This window comes from Lissotriton vulgaris, unplaced genomic scaffold (genome assembly GCF_964263255.1).
Source record: "Lissotriton vulgaris unplaced genomic scaffold, aLisVul1.2 SCAFFOLD_1006, whole genome shotgun sequence".
In the NCBI taxonomy this organism is placed as follows: domain Eukaryota; kingdom Metazoa; phylum Chordata; class Amphibia; order Caudata; family Salamandridae; genus Lissotriton; species Lissotriton vulgaris.
The window spans coordinates 676,527-700,616 of NW_028249123.1; the positions used below are offsets into that span (position 1 = coordinate 676,527).

Below are 24,090 nucleotides of genomic sequence, written 5' to 3' on the forward strand. Positions count from 1 at the left end.
TTCAGTGGTAGAACAAAAACCCTTTGATATCAAAGACTGTTTGGCTGTTTTACAGGACTTAAATGAAACAAGAAGAAGTCTAAGCAACACATTACAGAAGTCAACGACCACTGAAGAAAAACCCTGTCCCAGCAAGGCCTGTCTGGATACCAAAGATTGGGGATCTAGTCAGAGAGAAGATCGCGGACAAGAAGGAATTTGTGCCTTCATACAGAAAACCAGTACCTGTGCTAGCAATCCACGGATCAAGAACAGTGTTACTGCTGCCCCTTGCTGGAAGAAAGGAGAACCGGTTCGTATCAATTGACCTGGTGAAACCACACCATGTGGCCGATAATAAGTAGAAGGCCCAGTGGACTCCAAAGATGTAGCAGACGACCGAATCGTGCTACTATCCAAGAGGTTCAAACTGAGAGACTCATCACCTTTGAGGAATCTGCAGTGTAAAAAAGAAGGACAATGCAACAAAGCCATGGAACTTGTGCGTCTAGAAATCCAAATAACAGTTTGTCAAGACACCTCTGTCTACAATGAAATAGCCTCATACTATGCTAATATGACAAGGGACCAAGCTGCTCTAGCGACTTCAAGTAATCCGGATGCAATACCAACAATTGACAGGACTGCCATTGGCAATTTAATCAATTTTGATACGTTTTCTGAGGATCCCAGTGAACCCGAAACAACGGCAGCAAATAAAACCTTTAAAGACAAAGTACCAGCACTTTTTCAGCAACTAGAAAAGATTTATCTTGTTTCACCATGGGTTGAATTTTGGATTGTGTTAGGTGTACTTTTTCTCCTACTTTGGCTTATTCTTGTATTAAGTTTGGGAAAGCTGATAGATGGAAAATATAGTAAAATGGACACAGCAAGTAAGAAAATCAACTTGCTCCTGAAGCCACACAAATCATCTGATCGTAAACAAAGAGACCTGTCATCAGTGAACATCACAGCCGTTCTTATACCTGGTGGTATAGCTTGGGACAGAACTGATTATGACATTTATGGTCCGGCCGAGCTGTTGAAGATTCCACACCAATTTAAGGTTTCCTTGAGTGACTTTGTTTCACCCAGCACATTTTCTGATGATTGGGACTTTGAGACTGTTAATAAAATGATGTCAGATTTAGAAATGTCTGCAAAAGTCACAAACCATGAATATTTAGAAGGTTCATCAGATTATGAATAAATGTATTGTTACAATCACTAAGGTCATCATTACTTGCACAAATCTGCAAACCCTAGAAATGTTTATACTTATAATCAATGGGAACATTGTCCATCGCCACCAAAGGGTAGCTCAAAAACATTTTATGAAAAATTCCCATACTTCTCAGGTTTTAATACCACAAATCCGGAACCATTTTATTTCAAAAATGTTAATAAGACAGGAATGAAAAGTATGTTAACAAACACAAAGCAAATTTATTCAGCAACCTTTTATGCCCAGCTGTCCTCTTTAGGCTTTGACTTTTGGAGTGACAACATAGTAACAAAAACTGTCTGGGGCTCAAAAGACTGGCAAATTAAGGGATTAGAAGCTTTATTTCGAGCCTGTACTATTCCTGAACAAATAATGTTTTTGAATGACACTGTGCAACAAACATCCTGTCCTGGACAGGCCAAGATAAAAGATTTAAACAAACAGTCCATACCTGTACCTACAGCTGATAGTAAAAACACTTCAGAGGGAGGGGTCGACGTAAAAACTATTTTATTAAAAAACAGAACTGATCCTGATTGGAAAAAATGGTTAATCTAGCCCACAGACACGAATATCTGTCAAGATAGATTCCTGAACAAGATACAAGGGTTTACAGTAACTAGGCCAGACCCAAGATATGTCCAGAGATAACATTTAGGGATAGTAACAACATACAGTGTAGGAAAACTATGCCTCGAATGGCTACAAAAATCTACACCTACAGAGGTTAAACAACACTTAACTTTACTCAAAGATCGCGTTGATTTGAGAGACTTCTTATTAGGGCCTCATAAACAACGTAATAAACGTTTCATATATGGCGGTATTTATGCTGATTATAATGAAGCATGGAAAGTTCCGAAAATGGAAACTGCAGAACGAATATGAGAAATTGATCATATTAATTTAGAGAAAGTTCTCTCTGTAGTTGACAATGGGTTAACAACTCTGTCATCCAGAATGTATTCTTTGGACACAATTGTATCATCTGCCATAGACATAACAGGACTTGCTCATGTTACAACATGGACAGTCTCAATTGCTTTCTATAACGCTGCTAGGCTGGACGTTACAAAATCTTTGTTCAGGCTATATGCCTTGGAATCTGATCAACACCATGTCATTGTTTACTGGATTTAACCTTACAGATAAACAAATCTCATTGGCACAAAGGGGAGCAGACTATACGGTGCTGAGCATTGAAAAACTGGAAAGATTTCCATTGACTGTTTCTGAGAAACCAGCCATAGCATGGATAATACATGGCACCATTACGTTGCCAGTGACGATTTCCCAGTTTCAGTATTGCTTGAAATACATACCAGCAGGCCTATATGAAAGGTTGAGTAAAGAATACATGAAGTCAACCTGGGATTTACCATATACACACAAATGTTGGAGTGGGGGAAAATAGGTATTTCTTAGTGGTACACAATGTAACAGAAAACTAAGCGGTACACTTTTATGTCAGTGTATTAATTTACACGAAGCCTGTGATGGTTCTTCGACCAACTTATCCTGCCTCCTGCAAGGTTCTCCGGCAGCAGTGAAAGATCCAATTTTTAGGCAGCTTTCCAATGGGAGCTACATAATGTTGAATGATCACAGCTGTTGTGAAATGATGCCAGGAATTACCTATCTCGTAAGTGTGTCAGCCAGGGTCACTTGTTGTATGCAAGTATTGTTTCCTAAAGCAAAGACAGACGGGGAGTCGCCATTATGGCCTTCACTGAACATCTCTTCTATTCGAATTCATACTTTAAGCAGAATGAAAGCCACTCTTTTACAAAAAACTGTGCCACTGACCTTGTCCAAAGAGACATATGATCTGCAAGTTGCAAAGTCCTCTGCGGAGATACATGCCTTATTGTCAACACACTGCCCCATACATTTCGCAGAAATGTTAGGTCGTATCTTAAACATGTCTGATACCAGTGGTATTGTCCATGTATTTAAGATGATTTTTTCGGGACTGTTAGCACCCTTTGAAGCAGTCCTGAGCATATTTCCAAACTTTGTGCACGCAGTGTTTGGCGGACTGCCTCTCAATTTGGGACTCGCAGCAGGAATTTTATTTTTACTACTTCTGCTTCAATATGGCAAGCCAATCCATCAACGACGCCCAGATTACCATCGAGAACACTCTCCTGGCAATGAAGTGCCGTGAGCGCATAATCCAAATTTTTGGCTTTGCTCGTTTAAGAGATCTGAATACCAAATGGTTTCTTTCATTCAGACCAATCTGGCAAGATTGCATCTTACCTGTTCTACGATGCCTGCTATGTGGAGAAGAATGCATGCTAGACATCTGTCTAACACTTCCATCAGCACTGCCAACGGATGTTGACGCTTTGTTTGGTTCAGTACCGGCTCATGCATTGTGTTGTCCCCAACGGCTACCTATCCTGATGACGCCATTCATGGAGGTCTCACCAGCACAACAAGCTGACAGTGAGATACGTGGACCAACAGGCAAACAGGTACCCTCTACTGTGAACAATGCTAATGCAGCTGACGCTGATGCTTCTTATCTGTGTACAATTGATCTGCTTAATGAGGTAATCCAACTTTCACCTACAGTAGTAGACACATTCTTTTCAAATTTAGAAGACTTGATGTTTTCTCCTAACAGCGAGAATGACTTTTGAAATTAGCTCACAGCGTTCTGATGAACTCTGAATTCGACCTTCACTTTTCAAAACAAAACTTCTAACTTTAGAACTCTATTTTTCTTCCATTAAACTTTTTCCAAATTGACCTTTTTTTGGGGGGCACAAAGTAATCTGCTTAAAGTAGAACTATTTTACTTTAAAATATATAGTTCTACTGATTTTCCTATTTTGTCTCTTTATTTACCATTTTAAATGATACATTTTTCCAGTTGAAGGATTGATTGGGACCTCAGTACATTTTGGGGGTCTTAGGCTAGTTGGTTACTTCTGGAGATACTGCTCTGAGTGCTCACAAACTGGATTGTCCACAGCTAAAAGAAGACAGTAGCATGGAACCAGAAAAGACACGAGCACTGTCTATTCATCGTTAATTTTTTACACGGACTACACTTCCATAAGCCAGGCCATGTGGCAAGACTTTGCTAGACTGGTCTTTTAGTATTGGGCGCATACTGGGCTCCAACTCAAAAACTCAAAGTATTTGGCATGCCCTTACTACCTCCCTGTTTACCCCAGTGTGGTAGAATCCTTTTCCAACTCATTACGTCCCTCTTTTAATTAATTATTAAATATTATCTGGAGCCAGGGATCAGCTCCAACCGCGTATCGCCTGTAACAAATGAAATTGATTTAATTGTTATTAACAATTGGAAGAATACTAGAGACAAAGTCCGCGCTGCCTAGAATACAGGGTTCTGAAGGAAAATAGCATTTTTGCACATATAATGTGGAGGAAAGAAAACAGCTTTTTCCTAATATTTCAACATCACAGGGAAAGGCTGAGGCAGCCACTAACGCACATCGGCGACTTGCCAGCTCTTTGCGAACGTCAGAGTCCTGCAAGGCCCCAGGGGTGTAGGCCCTTCCGGTGCTTCCCAGCCTTGGTTGGCTTTTTTTTGGCGCACCACCGGCTGGCAAAGTTGGCATAAGTTCCAAGGGTGCACGAGTCACAGCAGTAAACTGATGTGGGGAGGGGATATTAGAATAGTACCTGTTTGTATGGACCGAGTTAGTAAATGTCTCTCCAATACATTTTCTAAGCATGTCTAAAGGAATTAACTCATCAGAGGTATGTTCCTGGGAGAAACGGTGCTAAGGCAGAATATCATGGAAGCAAGCCTACTCGACCTCTCCTCTTCTCCATTTACACTCCATGTGTGGTTCCATTTACACTCCATGTGCACTTCTTCCTGGCACCAATTTTGCAAGAAATGTCTTCCTTTCACCTCTGGGATGTGTCCCACGGCTATTTACATGAGTCTTTTTACTAACAGCCTTATAGACGTACGAGTCCAATGCCCTTCGTCTGTGCTCATCAGGCCGTGATACCCAACAAACCCCCCAGCCCTCAGCTCAGCGGTGGTCAGGCTCTGTTCACCTGTGTACCCTCCCAGCACAAAAAGGGCGCGCCATAACACTGATGTCTTCACTGAAGCTCAATGACACATTTGCGGGCTCCAGTGACGTGATTATCTTTCCAAGAAACGAGACGCTTGGTATAAACATAGAAGGGGGGGCACTGGAAGTACAGGGGAGTAGAGTACTGATAGGTTTGCAAGGGCGCTGTCTAACGAAGTACAAGACTCATGTAGCAGAGTAAAACAGTGTGCATGAGAGCACAAGAAAGGAAGCTATGTTATCCGAACCGCTCCTCATGTGATCATCTCGTGTAACCTGTCAAAGCTGATCCTAACCCATCCAAGGAAATTACAGACACAGAGACTCCTCTCCCCTTCCTCTTATAGCCTCACCCTTGATTACCAAGCACGGACAATACAAATCGCTCTCTGCTCTCGCCCCCTTACTATGTGAGCCCTTGTCTATGCGGTCAAACTCCCAGTCCGGTGAGAGTGTCTCCACTACCGCCATGATTGCAGAGCAGCGGCCGTGTTGATAATGCTGAATGTTATGCGCGGCGCCTGGGGGAAGGACAGCAATGAGAAAGCTGCCTCATGCGTTGCTAAACAAAACCAGCAACAGAGCTGCAGGTAACTTCGGGTGAGCCAGGGAATACACGAGCGTGCCGACTTTTGGCGCATGCCTAGAAGATTAAGGCAGCGTGCACATGTTAATGCACACTATTTTAAACAAGCATTTGCAATACAATACGACTCACGCTTACGCGAGACGTATTGAATAGGAAACGTGAGTGGGGCTGTTAAAAAAGGCACAAACGGGGTGAGGGGGGTGAGGGGTTGGCAGAAAATCACAGACTGCCTGAGGGGGCGGGGGGGGGGGAAACACAGAGGGAAAAATGATGTACAGTGAAGGGGTCAATAGCCTCGGATGCATACAAATTACGCCATGCCCGTCAGGCGGAGGGACTAACAAGACAGAAACCAATCAGTAGACAGCATTTAGGCTGTAAGCCAAACAAAAAAATGGGTGGAGTGGGAGGAGCTTATGCAAAGCTTCCTCACTATAGTATATACACCATGCCTCGCAAAGCGTGCATCACATGCGCTGCATCACTACGCAAGACCTACAAAGGTGCTGAAGAGGAAAGATATGAGGTGTGAGATTTGGAGATTGCGTCTCAGAGGCTGTAGAAGAGAGTAATGTGAAGAGGAGACTGGAGTGGTTGAAGCATTATGAATACCTTGACCCTCCCACAGGCCATAGAAATGTTTAGTTCAGTCTACATAAAAAGTTTACATTATATATATTGCCACAGGGTAGTTATAATTAGGCCTGCTTTTGTATAGAAAATGTGTTTTCTGTGTTGCTAATACGTTTGGCACAGTTTGATGAATTGCCACCAAAAGATTGCTCTACTCTCCATAGTTTGTGCTGGGAACGTTTTGGGGTGATCCATCAAGTGGAAGATGAGAAAAAGGGGTGGTTCCAAACTGCAAAATCTACATGCATTTTCCATAGACTTTTTTTAGACAAAGCTACTGTTAAATCTGCTGAACAGAATCACACGATTGTTAGCAGGAAGCTAGATCTTGATCCAGAAAACTTGCTTTTTGTGATTTGATGTAAATAAATTCAGTAATTGTTGAGAAATTAAGGTACAGAAATAATTGTATATCTGGACAGTTGGGTTCACAAGAGGCTAGTAACAGTTCTGGTGGCACGGCAATCTAAAAATAGTGTTCTGATGGCACAGGGAGCATTTTTTCCTTGAGCCGTCTCGCTCAAGCAGGACTCAGACTCCCACTGGAGTGAGCGCTCTGATTGGCTGCCAGCAACATGAGAAAAACTAGCAGTTGTACAGGACTCTGGGATTTAGTGCCCTGTCCGGAAGTTTAGACAAAAAAGATAAGTGGGTAGGGTTAAAAAAGTTGGATTTTGCAGTGAACCCACACATATAGTTGCCCTCCCCAAGCCATTTCCAGGGCCCCAGGGTCCCCATATCCCAGGACCCAATCTTTTTATAAAGGTAAAGGGGCATATGGCCCCCCTCCCTAAGCCATTTTCGAGCCGTTTTTGGCCTTTGGGACCCTATCCTTTGGGGGCCAATACATTTTTTAGGGGGGGTGCCTACCCTACCTCCCTAAGCTGTATTTTGCCATGGCAACCCCAACCCCTGGGGCCAAATGTTTATTAGGGAGAGGAGGCAGGCACCCCCTCCTCAAAACTTTAAAAGGCCCTGGGCCGCTACTTAAATGAAAAGGGAGTGGAACAGCGCTGGCCCTATACCGGAGCCTTTATTGGCCCGAGGGACATCACCCCCCAGGACCTGCCCACTAATGTGCCCCACCCCAGTGACAAAGTAGTTTCCCTGCCCTCACTAACTTGGGCATGGAAACTTGTGTTTGCTCCTTTCTGTCGGCAGCATTTTCACATCTCCTGCCAAACGGTAGCAAACACTAGGGGGTCCATTATGATGTCGGGCGGATTTCTTCCGCCAGGCTGGCGGTGGCTACCGCCAGCCTGGCGGTAGCCACCGGAAATCGGAAATCCGCCCGACATCATCAGCCCAATTCCCCCCGCCACATTAGTATGGCAGGAGGGACCGCAGCGGTGACAAACACTGCCCGCATGTTTTCCGCCCCGGTCGCCTTGCGGCCGGGGTGGAAAACCAGTAACATGGTGGCGGTGTCTGTTAGACACCGCCCGACATATTACAATGGGCTGTGGACAATGCCTTTCCATGGCGGCAATGCCGCTACGGAAAGGCATGCGAAGACTCCCTGCGGGGGCCCGTTGCGGGCCCCCTGGGAGTTCGTGGCTTGGGGGGGTGCACATGGGGGGTACCTATGGTACTCCCCGCATTTCAAAGTGCAACATGGCAGGCACCGCGCGGTGCCTGTCATGTTGCCCTTTGAAAAGCACAATGTGCACTTTTACCATTGCGGCTGGCGGAGAATTCTGCTCCGTCCGCTGCAATGGTAAACATACAGGATGCGCCCGCCTGCATGGCGGGCGCATCCTAATGCCTATGTCGGGACCCCTGCACTGTTAGCGGGCGGTCCACTTCTCCGTTAGGGTGGCGGGCAGCCAAAGCCCGCCCGCCATCCTAATGGACCCCTAGGTTTGCTCCCAGTGGGCAGGAGCTTTAAAAATTCTCCCGCTGGGTGCAAGCCAACTTTAGGTAAGTTTCCCTGCCTGCAATGATGTGGACAGGGAAACAGAACAAAATGTTCCTCCCACCCATAGGGAACAGCATAAATAGCTGCTTCTTCTGGGCAGGAGCAAAGCCGGCTCCAGCACCATGTGGTGAGCTGGCAGGGGCCACAGAGACCCTGGCACTCCCTTGTGGCTCCCAACATGCTGTTTGTGGGTGCCCTGGGTGGTCACCAGCACACCACCTATATTAATTGCAGGGCACCCGGAGTGGGGACAGGGCCTAATCAGCCACATGGATGGGGTGCCACACAGCCTCACTCCCTTTTCCTTGGACTGGCCCAGGGAATGGGTCCTCTGAGTCATATAAGGCTTGGCAAGAGGGGCCAAACTTCCCCCTCTTTAAAATAAATACGGCCCTGAGGGATAGGGTCCCTTTTGGACCAATGAAGCTCGAGGAGGCGATCCACGAGGCCCACTCCCCTTTAAATAACAAAAACACCCTTGGGGATATGGTCCCCAGTGCCCAAGGAGGCGGGGGAAGGGAGCCATTGAGCCCCTTTTAAATGGCCCTAGAGGGTGGGCTCCATAGGGCCTCATAAAGCTTGGGGAAGGGGGCTGCATGGCCCCCTCCCCTTTTAAAAAATACGGCCCTGGGAGATGGGGTTTTCAGGTCCTAAAAGACTCAAGGAAGGGGGCCACACAGCCCCCCTCTCCTTTAAACTGAATACAGCCCTGGGAGACCGGGTCCCAATGGACTATTGAGGCTCAGAAAGTAGGTCCATGTGGCCCCTCTACCCCACACATTGAGTTATAGCCCCTGGGGCGGGGGACCGATGGCCCCCTCCACTTAGCAAAAAAAGACCCAGGGATGTGGTTCACAGGGTCCAAGAAGGCTGGGAGGGGGCCTATGCCTCCGCCTTTTATTAATCAAAATGGCTATGGGCATGGGTCCCTAGGGCCTAATAAAGCTCAGGGAAGGGTGCTGCGTGGGCCCCTCGCTTTCAAATAAATAAGGCCTGCGGAATGGCATTCCCTGGGCCTAATAGGGTCCACACGTCCCCCCTCCCCTTTAAACTGAATTCTGCCCTGAGAGATAGGTTGCCCATGGGATAAGGAGCCTTGGGGAATGGGTCCACATGCCCCGCTTAACCTATACAATGAGGTACAGCCCCAGGGTTTGTGTTCCCAGGGCCCAATAAAGCCAGGTGGAGGAGGACGAGTGCCCACCTCCACTTTAAAATAAAATTTGCCCTGGGGATGGGATACTACCCTAAACAATGAGGTATGGCTCTCATGGGATGGGGTCCATAGGGCCTATAGAGGTACAGGGAAGAGGGCTGTGTAGCTCTGTGGACAACACCCTGCTGTGCCCGGCCAAAGGCTGTGTGCAGCATGGGGTTGGCTGTGTTCAGGAAGTTGGAAGCAGGGCCTGGCTGCAAGTCAGACCCTGTGCCTACGCCTGCTCATGTTCAAAGGCTGTGCACAGCTTGGGTTTGGCTGCCTGTGGTAGTTAGACATAGAGCCTGACGGCAAGACTTTGGTCAATTCACTGAATCCAAAGGTTGCTCTAATGTTATAGTTAGGTGGGATAAAAAGCTTTGTTTCTGTTTAAGAAGAAAAGAACCCTTTGTAATTAACTAAAAAAGCCAAAGATTGAAGTAACGTTATAGTAGGTGAACATGTCAGTGACAACATTAATGTTTTGAACTAAAAGAAGACACAGAAATTCACCAGAGCTAATTATAATTTGCATTCCTGCCATGCATTGTTCATGATCTCACATATTGTTTCACTCATGAAATGATATATGACATAATTTATGACCTCACTGATGACATCTCAATTGACATCATTGAGGACATCACTGATAACATCATCCAATGAGTGTGTTAGGTCTTTTTTATAGTTTACATTGAATCGGTTAACTATTAAATTAATATTAGACATAATGTCGTGCCTGATCACCCACTGAAGCATATATGCAATCAATTCATGAAAAGAGGAGGCAGACTCTCTTCTCACCCTAAATAGAAAGGGTTGTTTCAATTTTGCCTTCCATATTTTCCTTACACAGCAACCATCTGAAAAAATAACATGATTCAAAAATCCAAATATCATGGTGGTTACATCTGTTCCAACATTTGTAAGGACATGTCTATGGTTCAATGGAACATTTAAAAAAAAGTGGTGTTCCGATGGCGCAATTGCCTTGTAAATATACCCCTTAGACTTTCTACATGTGACCTGGAGTTGTGCTCAACTGTCTGGATACTGCCAAGGGGTGGTTGATAAGCTAAGATGAACTTCGAGGCTACTGATAAAAAAAAGAGCTGGATTTCTATCTATTGGATCAGCTTGCAACCCTTCAAAATAGCATCATGGTGGACAGATGTTCAGGTATGGGCTAGTGCAGATTAGATTCCAATTAAAATATTTAGGTCAGACAATAAAGTGACTGAGATATACATGATTGGTTCTCTACTCGCAATCTCCAAAATAAAACCTACCTCGCTACTCTTCTTAACTAACATCTCAGTTGTCCTCTTCTTTCTCAGTGCTTACTCTTCATCCATGACCGAGTATTCAAACGCTTACTGGTGCATGCAGAATTTCAATCATGCGGTTAACAACATAAACAAAGGACTCCTCTCCAGTTATTATCAGCCACCATCTTGAAATATGCTATGCTCCCTTCTCTGTGGATCCATTAGTATGCTCACTAGTCTCTATACGTGAACATCTACGATATCACAACACCCTTATTCTATAACATTTTAATCATAATAAAATTAGCAATAGCACATTTGAGGAGGTCTATTAGGATGGCAAGTGGATCGCCACCGCCCTATCGGCGGTGGCAATCCGCATACCAAATCATCCGGCCGTACGGCCTTTTACCCCCCAACACATTTGCATGGCAGGGGGGGGAACACGGCAGACGGAAAGACCGTCTGACGCTTTTCCGTTGGGCGGAAAAGGCCCATAACATGGTGACAGTGCCTTGCAGGCACCACCATCCATATTATGATGTGGCATTTTCAATGCCTTTCTATGGCGGAGACTCCGCCATGGAAAGACATGCAGAGTTTTCTTTGGGGGCCTGTTGCGGGCCCCCAGGGGGTTGAGGGGGTGGGGTGCAGCACTTGGAGGTACCATGGTACCCCCCTAACATTGGCATGGACAAGGTGGCAGGCACCGTGCGGTTGTGAATGCCAATGCACAACATGCATATATTGCATTGTGGCGGGTGCTGCTTCATTGGATGCCACCACCACTGTGGCATCCTAATTGGCGGTGCAGGACTGCCGCACCACTGGCGGGCAGACTGGAGTCCACCCACCATCCTAATAGACCCCTAAGTGTGTAGTGCAATCTGGGAGGACAGGTTGTGTTGCAGACTGGTTTACATTGGTATTTTGTATCATGAAAGGAAATCCAGTACTTGTAAAGCGCATTATTACCCGAGGGTGTCAAGGCGCTGGGGGCCGTCGGGAAAATTAAGCGAGCTATTGCCCAAAGTCACATGGTGCTGAACTAACCTGCCACCGGCACCAGGGATCAAACCACGAACCCCGTGGTCCGGAGGCAGGTACCCTGGCCGCTGTGCCACACCTCTTCCACATTCCTATCATGCAGGAGGAGTTTGCAGTTAGCAGTCTCAACACTGTGAGAGATATTATACTCTGAGGGTGGAACAGAGTAACTGGCTTTAAATGATCTGGTAGGCAGAAGGAACATTAGTGTGAACTTTCAGCATGGTGTAATCAAGAGGTATACGGTTTGTTTAGACAATACTTTGTTTTTCAGTTTCCGACAGAGCAGGACGAAAAGAATGTTCTTGATCACAAAATGAGTTTCAGCAGAGTAATTTAGTTGCACAAGTGGGTGTGCTAATTTTGGGATAGCATGTTAACATCACTGAATTATACATAAATGTTAACAGGATAGATTTTAACAAGTGAAGCACTATGGTCTGTATGAACCTAAGGAGATTAGCATGTGGCACATTTTTGCACTCTGTGTTATAAGGTTGTTAGGATTTTTCTTTTTTTTTTCTGTTCTCTTCTGGTGTTCATTTAGGGGAATAACTCATGTCTTCAAGTTATAAATCAGCAAAGTGTAACATTAAGGATATTATCATTTGGGCATTATTGTTTGAAAATATGTGATTCAAATTGTTGCGGTTAACGTGGCATTTTTTGTTTATTATTGTTGATTATTGTTGTAAATATAATCCCCTGAAGAAGGTAAATCTTCCCATAATTCATTGGGCTTCAACAGAAGACTGTGATTGTGATGGAATATGTTACAATTGAATTTACATGCACCGGCATAGATGAACACATTATTGATTTGAAATAAAAAGTTGATTCATTCAATTGGATTTGAAGAAGAAGAAACCACGATTGTGGTCTATATGCTTATAAATCAGGATATTGTTCGGAGTACAATTGTGTAAAATTGTTTAAATAACATGAACGATTTTTCATATGTGATAGATTCACTACATGTTTGATTAAATATTCATGATATATTCATTGAGCAGTGCTTTTGGGGTTCAAGGCAGTGGTTTTCTTGACATAATTAGGTCCTCAGTTAGATGACCACATGTCTCCTTATTAGCTATATAAAAATAAAAAAATAAAAAACATTAACCATCACACTAGTCTGCCAAGGCTAGACCTACAGGCTTTACCAGTGCTTGTAATTGTCATGGATCTTGAAGACAGTGCAGATCATCAGATGTTGCTTAGCTACTTACCCAAATATTTCCATCCTGATTATAAGGCTTCCAGTTTCGACCTGTGTCACTGTACAGCACCCGATATTGGGTCAGCCAGTCTGAGCTGCTGTACCGGCCCTGGGTTGCAATTGAAGAGATCTGTTTGCGGTTCCCAAAATCCACTTGCAACCACTGGTAATTATCACTGTCCAAAGGGGACCATCCACCAGCACCTAGGAGGAAGGAGGACAGGGCATTAAATATAATGTTGGACATTTTTAAAAGTCAGCTATTACAAAATACTCACAGCATGAAGGCAGAAAATTCATTGCTAACCTTCTGACTCGCTATACATCATAAACATGTCCCAGAACTCCAATAATTGCCTCATGTGAGCTGTTGGAAATCCATTATGTTATCGAATTTGATTCACATTGTTACTTTAACCTTTTTATGATGTAATTGTGCTCTTTAATGAGAAACCCTACTAACGAGAAAATGCTTTTTTAATGTCTGAACGAGATCTTATAAGTATATGTCAAAATGTAATTGGAAAGCTCTGACTTTCTCCGACATACAGTTCTCTGTGGCGGTCCCCCGAGCGCCTGCACTTCATGTGTGCTTTTATCTTTGATTTCACATTGTCAGAGTGAAATGGCGCTCCCTGCAAGAGAGGTTGTGTGGTTCGTGAAAAGGTATACAGCTGAATGAAATGAAAGACGTCTGCCATCTGAGGCCATCTTCCGCGTCATTGTTCTGAGGGCACGCAACGCGAGTTGTGAAACAATAGCCTTCCTTCTAATTAGCCTTTTGAAGTAATTGCAAAGAATTGGCCTTGGTTTTCATTGAAGCTTGAAACTTTCCTTTTTTTGAGTTGTTTCTGAAATTAGACACGCATATTTTCCAAATTATGCCACACCCCATTCCCGAACGATTGCACTACAATAGTATTTGTGAATTTTAATACTGATTTATGTGCATTATGGGTGTCCCCGGAAGTGAAAAGATCTGGAGCCCAATTCAATCACTTCCGAGAAAGTCGCCCTCAATAGAACCTGGTCTAGGAGATGGTCACCCACGTGACCCCTTGTGCTCCTGTAAAGGAATGATGCCTTATTGGCTGCAGTGGTTGCACTGTACTTACATTCAAGCGAAGGTCGGATTAATGACCTCGCATTCAAGCGGAGGTCCTGTTGATCTCAGTTCTATACGGTGCTAAATAACAGAACTCAAAGGGGCTGAAGTCAATGGAACTCATGTTTCCACTTTCTATTGATGAAATAATCAGCAACTATCTTTAAAAACAAAGAAACAATGCCTCTGACAGACAGCGCTATCTCCATATTTTTCAAACGTCAGTCTCTTACCGCCCAAGTATGTGCCCCTGAATTATGAAATTATGGGGCATATTATCAAGCCTGTGCGATAACATCATTGCCGCTTTATCAGCAGGAAACTGCCGATAAAGTGGTGATAATGGCTTGATAATATGCTCTATGGAATTCCAATCGAAGCTTATGTTAGATGTGAAGGACACTGTGTAATTTTCATGCAAATCAAAAGAAGGACAGCGGGTAACTGGTAAAAAGGTCTTGGGCTGCTACAAAGAAAAATTAAAATGAAGGAGAAGTTGTGACCTTACGGTCACAGCTGCCGACTTTGGAGCTGGGGTGCAAGGTTCGATCCCCGTGGTCGGCTCAACTTCCTGGCACTTCTGACAAATTGCTTCATCTTCACCAGCAAACCAAAAAATAAAAAATGTATGTATTCTTGTGTAATGGGACTGGTGTCCATCTAAAGAGTTTTAATACCTGCATGAACAGGGTGCAAATAGGGGCATTGACGCGGAACATCCTGTGATGCTGGGCAAATCACTTGATCTCCCCATGCTTAACTAACAAAGAATGCCCTCATTTAACACAACTGGTGCTCGTGTAAAGTGCTCCAGAACCTCAGGGCCAAGTTCGGACTAGTACTTCAGCGTTAAACTGCTTCAGGGTGATTTATGACCCTAGGATATGCAAATGAGCAAAAAGACAAACCAGTGATTTATGGCCAGCCGATGAATTATGGCTGATGATTCATGATGCCCATGCAGAATGATTTATGACACCAGAATGATGACAGATGTGTGACAAAATGATTTATGACATCCAGATGATTTATGACCATGATTTATGACAATGATTTATGATGCTCCGGCAGAGCGATTTATAACAAAAAAAACAATGATTTATGACCCATGATTTATGAGGTCCAAATGACACTGACTGATAACCAATTGTGATAATGTATGATAATGATTTATGACCCAGGCAGAGAAGGTGTCCAGGGGAGTTGTGCAAAGATGACGTAGGTAATGAGTAATAAACTGCGGTCAACAACCACTGCAAAAACAATGATTGTTGGCTGTGTAATACAGATACACAGGTATGGTATGGTTCCTGGAATGGGCACAGTGAGGCTGTTATTCATTTCTCCTTTCTTTTCCAACTTTGCATGTGTGCTGGACTGTTCAGCACACATACAAAGTGGGAAAAGGTTTTAAAGTTAGTCTAAGGATATTATTCTGTACTGGAAATGAATCCTTCCTGTACAAATCCTATGCTAGAGTCACTATGCTGCAAAGGTGTGTCCATGGCACACAACCGTACATTTCTGCACCAGCGCTAGGGAGAGGGGAGGGGAGCACCATATTTCTGTAAATATGTCACTCTCCTGCTCTCTACTCCTTACGCAGCGAAGCATTTGAAGCAGCTGCATTGCACTGCGTGAGAAACTGGTAAATCTGCCCCTGTGCCAAAAACAACATGACTTTCTCCTTAAAACAAAGGTAATCAAGAGGCCCTACGAAGAGAGAGTGAGATGGGCAAAGGTGGCCAAGTTACTCCGGAGATGAGGAGATTTTAGCAGCTACAAGTTTAAGTTTGTCCTGCTCTTAGCACTGGCACTAATAATCTTGCTTATATTAGGTCTCTGAAAAGGGTGTTCACTGCTTTATGTAAATATGTGATAGACAGTGTCAGCAAGGAAGACTTCAGAGCAATGCTCAGGAATAGGATTCAGGGTTTGCAGGAAACTACAAATTCCAGAAACAAATACAATTCCCTACAGTAAAACCCAGCAGGCTATAAATTACACAACAGCAAATTGGGATTTTGATGCATTGAGAGGCACAGGACCATACATATTACTCCATGAATTGCATAGACCAGTCAGTTACTCCCAACAGCTTTCAATACCATTCATAATGAAAACCTGACGCTGAGTACCATTTAATCTCTCTTAATGAAGCTCACCCCATTAAGAGTTGTGGTGCAGTTGCTTAACCCATCATTTAGCTTCTCTGGGTGAAAAATGTGTACACACTGACACAATTTGAGAGTTATGTGCCCAACAGTACTAACATGTCACATCTACAGCTCATTAATAATGAGGTGTCACTCACCTAAGTCTAAGACAATGGTTGAAGGCAGTCTGTTTCATGTAGCTATATGGATCACATGCAATGAGTTTTCTGGAATCAGGGACTTACATTGTTAGAGACTAGCTCCGTAGGGAACACCAAGGGCCATGAATATGCTCTGAAAGTGACCAACTAGAGAATATATATGGAAGCCATTGCAGTATTGGTTGAAGGGGAGATAATCCATTTGAAATAATAATCAAAGTGAATGTCAGAGTGAAACACTAAAGTCATGAAATTAACCTGAGTTGTACCCCCTGGTACCTATGGCATAGAGCAAATAGGCTTAACTTAGAGGTACTGTGTAAAGTATTTATGCAGAATTCAAACAGAAATAAAGCAAAAACATAACAAAAGAGGAATCCCAAATGAATTTAGAAAAATAAAGAATATTCAAATAATATAATGATAACAAAACAACAAAAACTCCAATACGCAGAATCAGAGGTGAACATTTTTAAAGTTTAAATTCAACATAGTGCCAAAAAGCACAAAGCTCCAATCGTGATTATCTGATCACACTAGACTAGGTCAAAGTCAATTGTTAAAACCAACCATGATGGATAACTGGGCAGATGCAGGAACCAGGTTTGACCTGGTGTAAAGTGTACCTTCTGACTTAGAAACTTTCAAGGAGAAAAAGTGGTCGAAAAAGAGTAATCGGCTGGGCAATCTGCAAGTTCGATCTAATGCATGGCTTGACAATGGCGGGCTGCTAAAGTGCACACTACTGTGTGTGCGTCGAAAAAGGTGGGAGAGCTCAGCGTGGGTAAATTCCAAAGTCCATGCCCAAAAAGACTTGGACATTTATTGGTTTCAGCTTGTGGCTGGTCCAGGAGAAAGACTCAACGTTTGGATTTCCTAACTTTTCTAGAATTCAGATCTCCTTCAGAGGGGAAATTCAACAAGTTGAAGCTAACAGGCTTTTTAAAGATAATGGCTGCGGTGTCTATGGTGACCATGGGGTTTATTGGTTCCCCAAACAGAAAGTTGGCAAAAGGTTTGTAAGCCCTGCTTCTTGCAGTTTGAGGATAGGACTCAATCAGCAAAGGGTCCAAGACCAGGACCTGGGGTGGCATCACTTAGGAGTTAGGACTCACTCTAACATGGGCCAACAGCAACTGGGCAATTGCAGGAAGAGGGGCCTATGTTGTGTCCATGTAGCTCAAGCAGGAATTCAGCCAACTGACCCTTGGAGTCATTACTGGGGTCCAGGGTTCAAGGTAAACTGGTTAAGTCTTCCTTCAGGTTCTTCAGACAGCAGGCTAGTCCTTCTTCTAATTCTTCATAGGTCCAGGATTATTTTGAGGAGAGGGTTGCAGTGTCCACTTTTATTTCTAGTACCAGCTTGTGAGTGGAGGGTAATCCTTTGTCAGTCCACTAAACCAGTTCTGGTTGTTCCTTCCGATCCACTAGGTTTGGGGCCTGCCTGACTATATATACCAAAGTGAGGCGGGCCCAGGAGTTTCATTGCCAAAATAGTAATATCCGACTTGATCGTTAAGTTGGATTTGAAATTACTATTAAAATGAGCCCTCAAAATATTTTTCTACCTATTCCCAAACTGAATTTAGCACTTAATAAATGCAATAGTGTAAACCAGTGTTAATCTATGGGAGAGGCCGCTTTAACACAGTGAAAAATAACTTTGGAGGATTTTCATTGCCTTAAGATGTCCTTCTTTTCCATACTGTGCATCCTGTCCTATAGATTTTAAGGCCTGCCATAGAAGTGACTTATAAATATTAAAAGGAAAGTTCTAATCATGGCAGAAGGTTTATTTTTCCAGGTCGAAATGTCAGTTTGAAACCATACTCAGCTGCAGTGTCAGGCCTCGAGACATGCTTTACAGGGCTGCTGCAGTGGGTGGCACACTGAGTGCTGCAGAGTACTAGTAGAATTTAATTTACCAGCCCTGGGTATAAGTAGCTATATCTTTTAGGGAATCCTAACTAAAATAAATATCCATGGCTTATCCTGCCCACCAGGTCAGGCTAGATAGTAGCCTCTGGTTATCTCTCTAAGAGAGATCCGACCAGGAAGGTGTCAAACCAGGTGCCCCCAGCACAGCTGCCAGTGATGGCACTGAAATTTGCCATGCGAGTATAACAAGAGGGAGAGAGAGGACTAGGTAGCTAGTCCGAGTCCCCTAGGGTTTATATGTGATTAAACAAAAAGGACTAGCTTAAGTTGACCAAAGTGTTACAGTACTCAAATTAGTTCTGTCACGGGTACCTTGTTGGTGTATTCATGAAGCCCTCACCCACCAACCTAGTTGGTGGCATGATTCATCATCGGGCCCACCCAGTGACACCTAGTATGTCCCGGGTGTGCTACGACGCCTGATTACAGCGGAGCTGGTATATTGCTGAGAGTGCAGTGAGGTTGGGTGAGTTGTGGTTTAAAACGACTTGGTGGTGGTCCCAGTACCCGAGGGTAAATTAAAATTTAATAACTGGGCCGTCACCAGCGGTTAAAGGTAAGGCTACAGGACGCGTAAGGGTGGCGAGTTACTGCCCCCTGCGTCCTTCAGATGGTCGACATGTTTCAGCCAGTGCCTTAAAGTATTCTGGCTTTCCTCAGGACCGATTTTTAAAAAGGTGTGGTGAAATAAAACAGACTAGTGTTGTGGTACAGACTATGTGATACACACACTAAGGCGTTTTTCTATATGTGAGAGGGGGATTCCCTTCTCATGCATACGCTTTGGGTTATTAGCCAAGGCTTCCTGGAGGGAAGCGGTAAGGGGATGACCAGTCTTTCTGGTCAGTGCCTGCCTTGTACCTGTTGTCCCGCCGTCGTCCTGCATGGCATGTTTCAAACTCCTAAAACAGGAGTTTGTGTCCTATACACAACAAAAAATGAGTGAATTTTCTCCCAGCGCACGAAGCTTATTTAGATTTTTCAGCATCAGGCACACCATCCCTTGTGCAGCAGTCAGCCCGCACTGAAAAGTGGTGGTTTACCAGCAATATAATCTGATGGGCATGTGGCAAACAGGCAATTAGGTCAAAAGATCATACTGTCAGTGCCAGCTGGGGCTTTTCCAGCATAAACCGAATGGTCCCCCTGACACTACATAAAGGAAGGGAAACCCAAATTGGGCTGACTGCCAAACTCAAAATGATCCACAAAGTTAGACTGGTGCCATATAATCTCTTTGGAACTGTTGTCTCTTACAATGTTCATTGTAAAGAACCACACAGCCCATATATATGGTCAGATCTGCAATATAGCAGTACCTTTAATAACTAAATAAATGGAACAACACAAAAAGCACCGAGGCACATATGCTGTAGCCTTGTCATAAAATGGCTGCAAAAAGGCTACTGTTTGATATTAGGGAAAATGGTCATTCAGCAGGAACATTTCTGTAAAATGATAAGGATGCCCCTGCTGGCCAGATGAAATATGGCACCTTGTAATACCCAAGCAGTAATGAATCAGAGACATCAGGGATAGAAATCAGTGTAAGGAAAAAGCTTGGGTTGTGCTAATGTCTGTTGCGTCTGTGTAGTCCGCTGGCAGCAAAGGTAAATTACCTGCACAGCAGCACACAGCTTTTATTAAATGAGTTATGTTTTTGGTCTTTACAAGCTTGCAATCCATGACATCTGAAGATAAACTACACTGAGAAACGCTCCATGGGCTCCCGCTTGAGGACAAACATGATTCTGAGGTAATGGCAAAAGGTTCCACTAATGCTACATTGTAACTTTCCCTATTTGAGTGACTATCTATATTACATTACCAAAATGAAAGATTCTGATGCTCGTGTTGTTCTGTGGGAAACAGATACAATGTAGAGGACAGGAGGAATTCGATTTGTTGGAACCTTTTTGCTGGCAACCATTCATCCATGCAGAGTCTACAGTTTACAGTCACAGCAGCGACAAAGGGAGGGCATGATCCAGTCCCTCATGCGAAACACAATGATGGGAATACAAATCAATAGCAGGCTTCCTGCTACTCTTTGAACTAAAGAAGCAATGCATTTTGAAAGTGTTGATTGGTTTATGTACTTGTCTATGAAATACATAACCTGCATTGATCGAATGGCAGGGATGCTGCGCATCCCGTCATATAAAAAAGACTGGGCATCGGTTTATAAATAGCAAAGCAGTTTTGAGAAGCTTTATGCTAAGGTTTCTGCATGTATTCATTGTTAGGGAGCACCACTGATAAAATAAATTAATCAGCCTTCATTTATACATAACAGAACAGCTGTTCAACCCTCATACTCCCACATCTAGATTGTGGTAATGCCCATCTCCACGGTCTGTTAGATGCCACGCTGGCATCTTGTTAGAAATGGCGGCCTCTAGTTGGCAGTGGTTTGGACCATGCCCAAGTAGGGACCCCTCCTTCTAGTCAGGATTTGGGGATTAAACACCCAAGATAACCCCCACTCATCCCCTTGGTAGCTTGGCATGAGCAGTCAGGCTTATCTCAGAGCAATGTGTAAAGCATTTGTATATAACACATACAGTAACACAGTGAAAACACTACAAATGGACACCTCACCAGTTTGGAAAAATAAAGTATCTTTATCTAAACCAAACATGACAAAATTGAAAAATACGACATACACAACTCAAAATATGACTTTCAGTTCTGGAAACACACCCTCAAATACATTAGTACCATCATCAGACAGGAGCTCCCCAGTACACCGCTCGTTACTCTGCTGGGGATTGTGAATATGATCCCACCAAGATGGTGCAAACTTGCAGCCCTGCTCTTGCTTATGGCTAAGCGGCAGGTGGCTCTGCAATGGGAAGCCTCCTCCCCACCGACAGTGAGGGGCTGGCTACTGAGTGTAATCCACTGCACAGCGCAACTGGAGGGATATTGGGAGCAGATGTCAGCTAGAGCCCGCCCCAAGATATCTGGGAACCTCTCCTTACTTGGCTAAACACTATAGTTGAGGACGATCCATAATGAGAATGATGGGTAGAGACACTAACAAAAAACGAATGCAGTACGGAGACACTGTAAAACTGGCTGCGATGCGGAGCCCTTATGTGACTACATGAGACAAATGCTTTCTTTACACTATGTAATGTATGTTGTCCGCATTGTATTGATATTGTTTGAAGGAGGACGACACCTATACATCGATGAATATGAGGTTCACTACATGGTACTGCTGTTTTGTTTATTGTTAGTTGGCACTTCTTGAAATGCCAACAAAAACATAAATAAATAAATAAAAAATATGACTTTTAAAAGGTTTCAAGCAATTCTGTCCATAGAATCACATGCACTACACTGGTCAAAATGGGAAAGTTGGTTGATACTGAATGCAAAAGACTATGTGGTAGTATAGGCACCTTTTACCATCCGACCTGGGAGTGTCGCCTGATTCAGGCATACTGGGAAACAAGAATCAAATGTATGACAGATGCATGTGGCGGAGTCATCCCACTATCCCGAACATTGTGCCTATTGAATGTATAGGAAGCAAAGGATATGAACCAGACTGAACAACTTTGGACTAATATGGGCCTCATGATTGCCAAATGCAACATTACCAGGGGGTGGGGGCAGAGGAGTCACCAACCCTGATGGAATGGGAGAGAGAAATGGACTAGTGCATAGTCGCTGAGCAGAGGTCTATAAATATAGAGGGTGCCCTCGGAAATGGGATAAGGTCTGGGGCAAGTGAAACTCGTTCAGGGGGAATATTTGTGGTGCGCCCCATGCTAGGGGGTCAACATCTATTGACAGAAAAGTGAGGTGGGGACCCTGGATGAGATTGGATGAGGAAATGTTAACTTATGAGCGCCTATGATGTCTCATACGCGGTAACCATCTGGTAAATCTAGTGAGTTGTGTCGATGCAATACTGATTCAATGTCTTGTTATGTTTAATAAATAGAATAATTTTTTTTAAAAGAATAAAAATAAATCTGTCCATAGAAATCTATGGATGTGTGATTTTTACACAAAAGGCCTCAAATGCATCAACATCCACCAGGGAAAACTGCCGCAGAGGAGGGAAGAGTCCGAAAACACAGTGACTGAAGGGGGAAGTAAGGCATTGATTTCAGGCCAGTTCTGGTGTGCGGGTGCAACATCAGTGATGCATACCATACATGCACGATTTGTGGAAAACCGAGATGTGCTGGAGGTCAATGCAGTGGTGACAAACAGGCGCTGGTTCGATTTCTTCAGCCGCGGTCCTATGATGCGTTGTTTCTTGCAGCGGCACAGCACGACCTGCGCGGGAGTCAGTGCTGGGGTCTAGGACTTCGGAGACCAGTGCATTGGACTCAGCATGCCGCAGTTCTTTTGGATCACTGACAGGGGCTGTGTTGGTTTCTTTGGCCACATGGGCCATGCATCGGGATTTCCTACTACACAGCAGTGCTGCATCGGAAGATACAGCCACACGAAGGGTGAAGCATCGACTTTGCAGATTTCTTTAGTTCTGTGTAGTTCTTTGCAGCAGGGAAAACCTTCAAGGGCCCAGAAGTGGGTTTAGCACCACAGGGCTTTCAGAACTCCCAGCATTCAAATTCCAGGAAGCTGCAGGTGAAGTCTTTGTGTTCCTGAAACTTCTTAACAGGAGGCCAACTCTGCATCAAGCCGTTGGAGAATCTCCTCAAGCAACACATGGGGGTACACCTTGGACCTACCTTAGAGGTGCCTTACATGTAAGAAAAGGGAAGTGGGTACACTTGCCACATCGATATAACAGTTAAAAACTGCACACATAGACACTCCAGTGGCAGGTCTGAGGCACATTTGGAAGGCTACTTGTGTGGGTGGCATAATCAGTGCCGCAGGCTCACTAGTAGCATTTGATTTATAGGCACTGGGCATACACAGTGCACTTTACAAGGGACTTACTAGTAAATCAAATATGCTGATCAGGGACAACACATCAGAATTACAATTTACACAGGGAGCATTTGCACTCTGGCATTGATCAGTAGTGGCAGAGTTGATAAATGTCCAGAGTACTGCCAAGGATGCCAAATATAACACATCCCTTAAAGGTATCCTAGATGCTACATCACATCTCATCTACATCACATCCCAATTCTGCCTACAGTTTGATCTGCCACCACTGCGCTGCTCACCACCATCATTTTAATTGTTTTTATCTACATTGTGCAAATTTTGCTGTTCTGTCTGAATCTGACTGGCTGCTACTGTGCTGTTCACCACCATCTTTTTGACGACTTACTTACTTTGTGCATTGGTGTTCTGCCTGAATTTGACCTGCCCTACCGCTCTGTTTAACCCAATAAGTTTTTACTACTTTCACTTACTTGGTGCAAATGTTGTCCTTTTGTTTTATTGCTAGTCTGCTTCCCATTACGTCCTGGCAGTGTGCTGATTGGCTATCTCTCTACCAATCTGGAGTAAGACTAGAATGCGCCTCCCGGATACTTTATGCCGGCTACAATGAGGATGTGCAGCAGACGCGTGCAGTGGGCACACCGCTAGAATGCCGTTGGCCCGCCAAAAGCAAGCCCGTCTGCACCTGTCTGTGCCT

At 44.1% G+C, this 24,090-nt stretch overlaps 1 protein-coding gene across 1 annotated transcript in view; it reads right to left on the reverse strand.

Annotated features, from left to right (window-relative positions):
- LOC147663694 (contactin-associated protein-like 2) overlaps positions 1-22,926 on the reverse strand; it is a 542,132-nt gene extending 519,206 nt beyond the window's left edge. Inside the window, exons 1-2 of the mRNA XM_086950260.1 lie at positions 22,677-22,926; positions 13,157-13,350 (exon numbers count right to left, since the gene is read on the reverse strand). Coding sequence (XP_086806386.1) covers positions 13,157-13,350; positions 22,677-22,926 — 444 coding nt within the window. The remainder of the gene's footprint in view (positions 1-13,156; positions 13,351-22,676) is intronic.
- Positions 22,927-24,090: the final 1,164 nt, after the last annotated feature.